This window comes from Physeter macrocephalus, chromosome 13 (genome assembly GCF_002837175.3).
Source record: "Physeter macrocephalus isolate SW-GA chromosome 13, ASM283717v5, whole genome shotgun sequence".
Lineage (NCBI taxonomy): Eukaryota > Metazoa > Chordata > Mammalia > Artiodactyla > Physeteridae > Physeter > Physeter macrocephalus.
Genome location: NC_041226.1, coordinates 83,525,635 through 83,536,236, shown reverse-complemented (window position 1 = coordinate 83,536,236; position 10,602 = coordinate 83,525,635). Strand labels below are relative to the sequence as shown.

The 10,602-nt window shown below is 55.7% G+C and overlaps 1 protein-coding gene across 8 annotated transcripts in view; it reads right to left on the bottom strand.

Moving 5' to 3' along the window:
- Positions 1 to 2,014: 2,014 nt before the first annotated feature.
- The window catches only part of CAMSAP1 (calmodulin regulated spectrin associated protein 1), a 59,531-nt gene continuing 50,943 nt past the window's right edge, over positions 2,015 to 10,602 (bottom strand). For 7 of the 8 annotated variants that reach the window (XM_055089366.1, XM_024126283.3, XM_028497331.2 and 4 more), the window contains 6 exons: positions 9,598 to 9,734; positions 9,240 to 9,448; positions 8,852 to 8,954; positions 7,339 to 7,454; positions 6,732 to 6,850; positions 2,015 to 3,148 (listed from right to left, as the gene is read on the bottom strand). In XM_055089366.1, coding sequence (XP_054945341.1) covers positions 2,846 to 3,148; positions 6,732 to 6,850; positions 7,339 to 7,454; positions 8,852 to 8,954; positions 9,240 to 9,448; positions 9,598 to 9,734 — 987 coding nt within the window. In that variant the 3' untranslated portion in view covers positions 2,015 to 2,845. The remainder of the gene's footprint in view (positions 3,149 to 6,731; positions 6,851 to 7,338; positions 7,455 to 8,851; positions 8,955 to 9,239; positions 9,449 to 9,597; positions 9,735 to 10,602) is intronic. The other variant, XM_028497332.2, reaches the window with a different exon arrangement.

The window sequence follows — 10,602 nt, the reverse complement described above, 5'->3', positions numbered from 1 at the left end:
CGCGTACCGGGAAAAAAAAAAAAAAAAAAAAAAAAAAAAAACAAAGTATAACCTAGGGCCTTCCCTGGCGGTCCAGTGGTTAGGACTGTGCGCTTCCACTGCAGGGGGTGCGTGCTCGATCTCCGGTCGGGGAACTAAGATCCCACAAGCTGCGCAGTGCAGCCAAAAATAAGTAATAAGTAAAAGAAGACAACACACACACACAAAGTATAACCTAGACGTAACTTTGGAATTATTCTATTTTTCAGTTTGCCAGAGCAAAGAACATAGTTTGGGTCCGAAAGGCCTGATCAGACGCTGCTCTGCAGTGACGCGCAAAGTCAAGTCAAAGGACACACGGGAAAGACAGTCCGCGTCTGGTGTGTGCAAGCGTCCACACCCCCCCCCCGCCACCTACGCACACTCACACACACGTGTGTGGGGATAAGTTAATACATCTGCACATATATTTGGAAAATATGGGGCTCACTCACCGCAGTTTTCTTTGGGCTCCTGGGATCCCAGCTCACCACCAAGACCTCACACGTGAACCTCATCATGTGCTCAGCCATTCAGGCAACACTTTCTTCACCAAGTAAAATTCTAAATGGGTAGACAGGTGGCTGGTCAGAAGGCTGAGAAACAAGGAAAGACGTACAACCCTGCACCGGTAGAACGCGACACAAATATGCAGGTGCCCTGGAAGGCGAACCAGTCAGAGAGAGACCTACAAGGCCATTAACGACTTTACCACCACCAAAGCCAGAGGACCGAGACCTCCACCTCGAAAGGGAACCCTGGGTGTGAAACTCCCTGCGACGCACAGAGGGCCCGAGGGGGGCGTCCGTCCCCGCGCCCCGAGCGCTGGTCCTCGCTGGCTTAACGGAGGGCACAAGGCGCCACAGGCTGACTGACTGTATCAGGAAACCCAGAGTTCACCCAGGACTTCGGTGGGAACGAGATTTCCAGCACTGGGCCGGGAGTGCCTCCAAATCTTCACTGAAAACCATCAAATTCCGCTGACTTCAACAGGACTGTGTCATGAAATGACAGAGAAGTTGTCCCACGTCTTGACCGCATAAAGGAAGAAGTTGGAAAGCGTCCCTTCTCTAGAAGGATGTGATTCTCTAACAAAAGGGACGTTAGTTAACTAGAAACCACGTGAAATTTCTCTACAGCAAGGAGCTGGCGACCCTGACCAACAAAACGAGTCAGAGGACAACCTCACGCAAACGTGGTCATAAAAAGCAAATTAGGTAATTACTTTATTACATTTTAGTGCTTTCTTAAAATAAATATAATAATATAATATCAAACATACAGTGAGAAATAAAGCACACGTGTGAACGACATGGTAACAGGAAAGTTCACTCAGGACTGTTTAATACTCAGCACTGGAGAAACCGCACAGCTTCATTACCTATTTACAGACAGAGCTGTTGGCTACTGATATATACAAACCCAACCGGGAGAGGGCAAGGCCCTGCCGTTTCTGTACCACGTTCCCTCCATCCTCACGGACACAGTCCACTCACCTTTTCATCTAAGGTTACCAGTATACTTGTCTTAACTGTTTCTCTCCACTGATCTTTAGTTTTTTTCTGCAGTTTGAGATAGATTCAAGTAACACTCCCAAGAAAACATGTGCAAAACTAACATGTGACTCCAGAATCTTCCGGCAGTCGGGTCAGCTGGTCAGTTACACAGGTGTCGGCAGACTTCCGGTGCCGTGTGGAGGCCGGGCAGGAACGTCTGGTCCGGAGGAGCACTAGTGACTGTCAGGCCCACGGTGGAGAGAACCCAGAGCATTCCGCTGACTTGGAGCTCCGAGACAGCTGCAAATAACCCCTTTAATTGTCTTTAAGTAGGCGACACAACAAAAATGCTCAATCTAAACCGAGAACCGCACGCTTACTGCTCTTCCAGAAGCAAGAATCAGGACGGGTGAGTGATGACATGATAAAAACACTAAAAGAACTGTCAGCGTTAAGTGCATCACCTTTTAAGAGAAACATGCTCAGAGTGAAAAAGATTCTACTTTACCAAAATCTGTCTTTATTAAAGTGAACAAATCATTAGCGCACTACCCCAAACGTGATGAACGAGGGCTGTAATTGGCTCAGCTTCCTACTTTCAACTAGGCAAGCACCAGCAAGAGTACCATCCACCATCCTCATGATTGCATGTTGGCGAGAACCCCTCCGTACTTGTAAACGTTATTTTAGCAGAAGACAGACCTTGCAGATTTCAGTGCTTTCAGTGAACTGGTATTTTCAGTAAACTTTTTCTGAGCAGCAAGGAACAGGAATTTTTTTCAGAAATCGTAGAATTGGATATAAACGTTGGCAGTAGACACAATCAATAAATATACAATTTCTCAAATGAAAACGATTTCCCCAACACGAGCTCCTTTCCTACAGACATTCAAAAACCCTGGCCCAAGATCGAGTCTCAGTCCTATAATCTCGCGAGATTACAGCTGGCCAACAAGAGGGGTGTCAGGTCATGTGCAAAAGGGGGTGAGGTGAGAGGCAAGAAAGCAAAGGAAATCACTTGTAATTTATACCGAAGGAGAACTTCAAGTAAAAGGAATCCGCTGCCTGGAGCTCCTGGGCACGCACCCCTCGTCTGGGAGCCTCCGCGTAGCGGTGACCACGGCGGCCGCGAGCCGCTGGAAACGGGGCTGAGTCCTCACTCCGGCTCCACCTGCCCGTCCTGTGTGCTGGGACCTAAGGGAGGGTTTTCTCGTGTTGTCTAGAAGCCTCTTTGAAAAAGGTCTGTGATTTTGCACACTTCGTACCCAAAAGGATGAAAAGAATAAATATCGACCTGGCCGGCGCGTCCTCAGACTCCTGGCACACCAGGGTCATTTACGAGTCTGCGTCTTCTTTGGCACCGAGGGCCGCTTGGGCTGCCACAAGTGGTTATGAATGGTGAGCGCGTCCACGCTGACGGACATGGTTTTGGCCGGGATCAGGTTAAACTGTTTTCGGTCTGAGCTGTATTTATACAGTTTGTCGATCATCTTCTTGGTGATGCTCTTTGGCCCCGTGCCAGTTAGTTTGTAGATTTCTTCAGTGTCAGGATAGTAGCAGTAAAGTGCCCTGAACTGGCAGCCAGCATCACGGAACAGTATGATGTAGTGATTCGCGTCACACTTCTCCAGCTCCTGTGTGGAGGGTGTGAAGGAGAAGAGACAGGGAACGTCAGTCCCTCCCGCAGCCACACCGCAGCATCCACCGTCCTGACCCGGAGGCCCGCGGCCAGCTAACCGCCCACCACGGGGCAAGCTTTCTAGGACACAAAGCTATGGGTTATCCGTTCAGCGGAGCACCATCTACCACTGAGATTTTACTTCAGTCCAGGTATCCAGGGAAAAAAATGCTTTTAACATTAAGCGGAAAATCACATGAAAAGACGCTCGACATCATTAGCCATCAGGGAAATGCCAATCAAAACCACAATGGGGGCTTCCCTGGTGGCGCCGTGGTGAAGAATCCGCCTGCCAGTGCAGGGGACACGGGTTCCAGCCCTGGCCCGGGAAGATCCCACATGCCGCGGAGCAACTCAGCCCGTGCGCCACAACTACTGAGCCTGTGCTCTAGACCCCGCGAGCCACAACTACTGAGCCCGCATGCCACAACTGCTAAAGCCCGTGCACCGAGCCCGCGCTCCGCAACAAGAGAAACCGCCACAATGAGAAGCCCGCGCACCACAACGAAGAGTAGCCCCCGCTCGCCGCAGCTAGAGAAAGCCCGCGCGCAGCCACGAAGACCCAATGCAGCCAAAAATAAGTAAATAAAATAAATTAATTTTAAAAAAAAGACAAAGTTCCATTAAAAAAAAACACACACACACAATGGCGGGGTACTTCGCTGGTGGCGCAGTGGCTTCTTAAGACTCTGCACTCCCAATGCAAGGGGCCTGGGTTCGATCCCTGGTCAGGGAGGGAACTAGATCCCACATGCATGCCACACATAAGAGTCCACATGCCGCAACTAAGACCCAGCACAACCAAACACATAAATATTTAAAAAAAAAAAAAAAAAAAAAAAAGCCACAAGGGGGTAGCACCTCATGCCCACTAAGCTAGAGTCAGACAGACAATAACAAGCGCAGGTGCTGGTGCGAAGAAGCGCGCGCTCATTTTCCGCTGGTGGAGGGGAGGTGACACAGCCTCTGTGTCCGCCCGTCAGTCGGCCGGTGGTTCAGAATGTCACACAGTTACCACGCGACCCAGCAATTCTCTCAGTTAGATACTCGAGAGAAGTTAAAACACGCATCCACATAAAACCTGCGCAACAAACGTTTACAGCCGCAGTATTCGTAACGGTCAAAAGTAGAAACAATCCAAATGTCCGTCAACAGATGAAAGGATAAACAAAATGGTCTAGACGTACAACGGGAAGTTGTTCAGTCATAAAAAGGAAGGAAGCACCACACTCGCTACAACACGGAGGGACCTCGGCCACATCGTGCCGAGAGAAAGAAGCCGCCCCAAAAGGCCGCCTCGGGTGTGAGTCCCTTCAGGGAAGCGTCCAGAAGAGGCAAACACACAGAGGGGACCCCAGAGCTGCGGGGCCGGGGGCTGGGGGACGAGCACGGGGAGTGGCCTCGGTACAGGACCCTCGTGGAGGGGGCAGGTTCTGGGATTCGCTGGCGATGGCCGCACCCCCTGGGAACAGACTGAACAGCCCTGAGCTAGCACTGAAGCGGGGGGGGGGGGGGGTCTCACGCTGCACGAGTGATCTCTCGATAACGCTGCCACAACACCCCCTGGGAACAGACTGAACAGCCCTGGGCGAGCACTGAAGGGGGGGGGGGGGTCTCACGCTGCACGAGTGATCTCTCGATAACGCTGCCACAAAAGAACCTGAAGCAGGCACGACCGTCAGTACTTGTTACAGCGTCTGCCGTACCGTGTTCTCCACTTTCAGAAATCACTAACACAAAAACATTTTAAAACAGATTCTCCTCGTGCCTGAAAATGTCTAGTTTCGTTTTCTACCCCTGCAGCTCTCTGAGCATGGGCCAGGGTTCCTGACACCCTCTCCGGGTCTCTGCTTACTACGGAGACCCCTCCCACAGTATCCTGAGACGTTATCTGCCTCTTCACCCGCCCCTCAGGGTACACTGCCATTGTCCAGCGGCCACAGGACACGTGGTCTGTAACAGATGGACCCGGAAGCGGGTCACACCCAGCTGTCTTCTACGTAGCCAGGAGCTAAAAAGATTCGCATGATGTAAAGCAACGCCACTCTTCTCACTCTGTTTTTGTTTTAGAAAACTGTAATTTTTCACAAATAGATACTGTTCTTTTCAGAATCTAACAGGCTTGTTGTTTTTTAAAATAAATTAATACATATATTTATAAAATTAAGAAGAAAAAGCAAAATTTAAAGCTGCAAGTATAATACCGATTCCAACGACATAAAAACTGTTTAAACGTAAACAGAACTAGAGACGCAAAGACACATCCAGGCCCCCGGGTCCCGCCCTCCGCAGGCTCATCACGGCCCCGCCTCCACCCTCACGCCTCTCGCGCCTGACCCTGCCGGCGGCGGACATGGCCGCTCAGGAGGCCGTGGCTCGCGGCCGTCCTCTGCCCACAGCTGCATTCACCCCCTCACCCAAGGCAAAGCCGGGTCCCTTTGGCCCACAGAGGCCCGACTGGAGCTGCCCCGTGACCTCTGACCCCCAGCTCCCCGGCTCCAGCCCCAGCCGGGGGATCAGTCCCACCTGGAGCCCGTGCGCCGCCCCAGATCTGCGGGGCACCCTCCCCGCTCCAGGCCTCTGCTCAAATGACACCTTCGAGTAAGACCCACTGATCGACCAGCCTACTGACCACTGCGGCCACCCTCGGGCCCGCCTCCTGCTCCCCTTTCGCTCTTTCCAGACCGCGGCCAGAATCAGCACCACCCACTTTTGTAAACAGGTTTTTGGGGACCGAGCCGCCCTCTGGTCAGTCCGTGGCTGTTCTCGCGCTGTGACAGCACAGACGAGCAGACCCGCTGGCCTCCAGTGTTTCTCGTGCGACTGCTCTGTCGCGGGGCCGCCTCGTGCCTGGGACCGTCGGCTCCACAGCCAGGCCTTTGCGTCTGCTCCTGGACCAGCCCAGAGGCTGGAGCAGCTCGGTGACACATGAGTGGAGAGGAGCCCCGCGCCCCGCACGGTGCCCCTAGCCGGAGCGTCAGTCAGGTCACGGCACGCAGTCCTGACCTGGACCCTCCTTCCACATCTTCTACCTGCTGAGGCCACCACCACTCACCGTTAGTGACCGAGGGCTGCCGCCCCCGGGGAGCAAACAAGTCAACCCAACGGGACAGAAACGACCAGCATTTTGCCCTGAACTCCCACTTCTCCAGTGGCCCCAGATCAGAGCCGGGGTCCCTCCTGTCTCCACCCGACACCACCTCCGACCCCCGCAGACACCCTGCCCTCCACACCAAACTAACTCAAGAAATCTCACCCACTTCCCATGCCCCACCCCGAAAGGCCTGCCCTGGACCCCCAGCCCCGACCCCAGTGCAGCCCCCTCCGTCTCGCTGGTCTCAATCCCGCTCTTCCGCGGAGCCGTCCCAACCGCGAGGGCCTGGGACACGAGTGTCCGGCGTGTCCTCACACACGAGTCACACACGTGCAGGACAGCAGCCTCACGTGTCAACAATCAGGATGCTCTCCTCTAGAAAGAACCCTCATTTATAAACACCCTTATTCTACATAAAAAGCTGAGGCTGAAATTTGATACTTGCCTCTAATATTGAATTCTTGTGAGGTTCATTCACCTTTCCGGCCAGACAGCAATGGGATATAGCATTGTGAATAATTGGTTTGTTTGATTTGCTGCTAGGCTCCTTAAACAGCTTGGGACCTAGGAAAAGCAGGCCAAGATTTGCAAAATTAATATTTACAGCATACACACACACACACACACACACACACACACACACACACACACACACACACAAAAGAAAGGCAATAATTTTGTAGAACCAAGCAGCAGGCAGGCTGAATTAGGGATGTTCGTAATTTTTTGAAAATGGGAAGTAATAGCCACTTCAAATCTATGACAGAATTCTAAGTTACAGATTTTAAACAAACTAAGGAAAAGACGAAAGTAAGTACTAATTTATTCCCTTTCCAATTTTAGTTTCTTTGATTAAAACTAAAAAAAAAAGAAAAGAAACCAAGAAACAGTAATTTTTAAAAGCCTAAGGTTCCAAAGTGCCCAGGACGCCATAGTGAGCCGTGAGCTGTGCAGACGTAAGGGCACGTCACCCACTGCGCCCGTGCCCCGCCCCCCCACCAGGACGCCCACCAGGCCGTGTGCCCGGGCCCCACAGAGAGTGAGGCCGTCACCTGTGTACTCGGCCACCGAGGCAAGGGAGGACGCGGCGGACGCCGTCTCCCAGTCTCTGTCGGTGCTCCTGCTGGGGTTGCGGCTCAGGATGGGCAAGGCTTCCAGGGACTCGACTCTGCTGGGCAAGAGGGACGGGGGCGGGGCTGGGAGGGCGGCGGGCACGCCTCCTCTCGCCCGCAACTGGCACCGGCTGGCGGGATCCCACCCTGAAACGGGCCAGGCTGCACCATCGGCACGTGAAGGGCCATCGGCCGCAGCAGGAGGCTGGCAGCAACAGTGGGGAGCGCAGCCGGTCCGCTCCCCGGGGAATAAGATGACAGACTCGGGGCAAGACACAAAGACCCCACCCGCCTCGGGCACCAGAGTGACCTCATCAGGGAAGGTTCGCCCTCACGCTCAGCCCTGCTGGCGTGGGAACCAGAGGACCCGGTTTGGGCCAGCTGCACCGCCGCCGGACAAGGGACGCCAGGTCTCCGACGACCCTCCAGTCCCTGGGCAGGCCTGCGCCGCGTCCCTGCGGGGCCGGCTCCGCTGAGCGGAACACAGACGCTCACGCGAGAGAGGCAGGTGCGGGCGAAGTCTGAATCCAACCCTGGTAACCAACCGCCTGGACAAAATTCCAACCAGAACCCAGAATCCCTGGGAGGTGTCCTCCACAAAGCCCCGGCGACAAGAAGCCCCCGGACGTGTGGAGAGGCAGGACAACGCTCGTGATAAAGGACAGGCGGGGACCCTGCCTACCAGGAGGCCAAGCCCACCCGCGGAGGTGGCTGCTGAGGCCCGTGGGCAGACGTTCAGTGCCATCGGCAGGGTCCCCAGGCCTCCGCCCAAACTACCCCTTAATCGCAAAGGGAAATTCTCCAGCACCCGTGGGAAAACAGCACCTTAACCCAAGTCAAAGTGACCCACACAACTGGCCGCACTGAGAAAGACACATCCTCCTCTCTGGGGTGTTCCCGCCAAAAACGCACAGCCTGGACCTAATCCTGGGAAACCCACTGGGGGGCGGGCAACAAAATAACTGGCCCGTACTCAGCAGAAGCGTCAGGGCCCAGGAGGACAAAAGAGGGCGAGGGCCTGTTCTGGACAGAAGGGACACAGTGACTCAGGGCGACCGTGGTCCCGCACGGGCCTGGGCTCTCAAGGACACTCTGACAATCGGCCACGGCGGGCAGGGACTGGGGACCTAACGGCAGCGCCGCTTTGATGACTGTGGTGACACAAGACAACGTCCTTGCTCAGAGAACGGACGCTCCGAAGTGTTTAAGAATAAAGAGGATGTCACCAACGTACTCGTAAACGATTAAAAACGAAAACGCGTGCAGGGCTAGGAGGACAAGGGGACAGAGAACAAAAATGTCGCAACATTTCACTAACTGGTGAACCTCGGTGAAGGGCAGTGAGCGCCTGTGACATCACTGCCACGGTCTGGACGTCCGAAATTGCACCAAAATCAGAGTGACAGAACCACCGCCCACGCGGCGCCCCGCTGCACGGCACCCGGCCCCTTACCGCTGGGAAGGCGTGCCCCCCGAATGCACGCTCTCGGGCTCTGTGGTCGCTGCGGAGGCCAAGGACAGGCTGGAGCCCGACTGGGCCCGGCTCAGGTCATCCGCTGCCAGAGACAAGACAACGCAAGCTTTCGTGACACGCGCGCTTGGTCCGCCAGCCATCTGTGCAGCAGGAGAAAAGAGCCGGGGGCCCGACGCCAGCGGGACGCGGGCCCCCAGGCTGGGACCCTCCCCACGTCCACGGCTCTCACTGCCTGAGGACCCAGCGCTCAGTCCCAACCTTCCCTTCTGTGAAGAGGGAGAGCCCCCCCCAGCCCAGCCTCGTGGCTTCGGGAGAACAGGAGTGGGTCAGGGCCGCGAAGCGGCAGGGCCCCGCGCCGCCCACTCACGTGGGGGGGCGCTCTTGGGTCCCGAATCGCTGCCGGGCTCCTCCCGATGCACGGACTTGGGCCGCGGCTTCCTGGGCCTGGACTTGGGTTTCCCCAGGCCCTGCTCCTCCAGAATCTGCTGCTGCTTCCGCCGCAGGTACTCCTGCTTGATGAGCTCCCGCCGCGCCTTCTCCTCCTCCTTGCGGATCCGATCTTCCTCCGCTTTACGCCTGCGGGAAGGAGCGGCCAGGAGGTCCTGGTCACGCCAGCGCCGCGCCGCGGGCGGGGACGACAGACGCGGCGGCCACGGCGGCCATGCCGACCGCGCGCGCGCGCGCGCGCGCGCGCGCGGTGCCTGCCGGGCCCCCAGGCCACCTACCGTGCCTCGTCTCTCCTGAGCTCGACCTCCACCTCCAGCTGCTGCCTCCGCATGCGGGCCTCCTCGGCTTTGCGCTGCTGCTTCAGAAGGAAGGCTGCCCGCTTCCTGGCGAGCTCGTCATCCGCCTTCTGTTCGTCCTGCAGGGCAGACGCCACCTACAGCGTGGCCGGGCACGACCCCCGCGGGTCCCCAGCACTGCCGCCCCCGGCCCTCAACGCACCCCAAGAACATGAAACGTTTCCCACTCCTCGTAACTGATGGGTGAGCGAGCGTCTCTCTACAGACGCTAAAATACAAACGGGAGTCAAACCGCGCCCTTCGAGAAGCATTTAGTCTGCTGGCACTGAATTCCATTCGCCTTAAAAACCGCACTTGTGTCTCCACAACAGGAGCCAAAACCCAGATGGGTCACTTGTCTGTTTCCAATTTAAGAGCACAAACGTCAGGCAAAGGCCGCGCGTGTCTCCTGAGAAGGCGGCCCTCGCAGCTCCGTGGTGCGTCAGCCGCCTCCTAAGCGCCAGGACAAAAGGAGACGCTATCCAGACAGAAGGGAATCTCACAACTCGTTGCTCTCTCCTGAAGGAAACGCTACAAGAAAGGCACCGATAGAAACGAAAACGTTTCCTAAAGCTTCTACACCCGCCCGGACTCTAACAGGGTGAAGCGAACCTTGGCCCAAAGGCCAAGCGCAGTCCGCAAGCTGTTCTGCAGAGCCTGCAAGCTGAGAATGTTTTTTCACTCTTAAACGGTTGGAAAACCATCAAAAGAAAAACATTTCGTGACGCACGAGAAGGAGTCAGAACTCCCATTTCAGGGCCCAAGGTCAAGCTCTGCTGGCGCACAGCCAGGCTCCCGCAAGCAGGTGCTCCCGGCTGCTTAGGGCGAGCTGGGTCCTTGCGGACACCACGTGGCCGCGAAGCCGCATGCGTCTCTCCCCAGCCTCCACAGAAGAGCTTAGGTTCTCTGTGACGCCCTCACGACTAGGCCAGAGTGACGTGCCCGCCC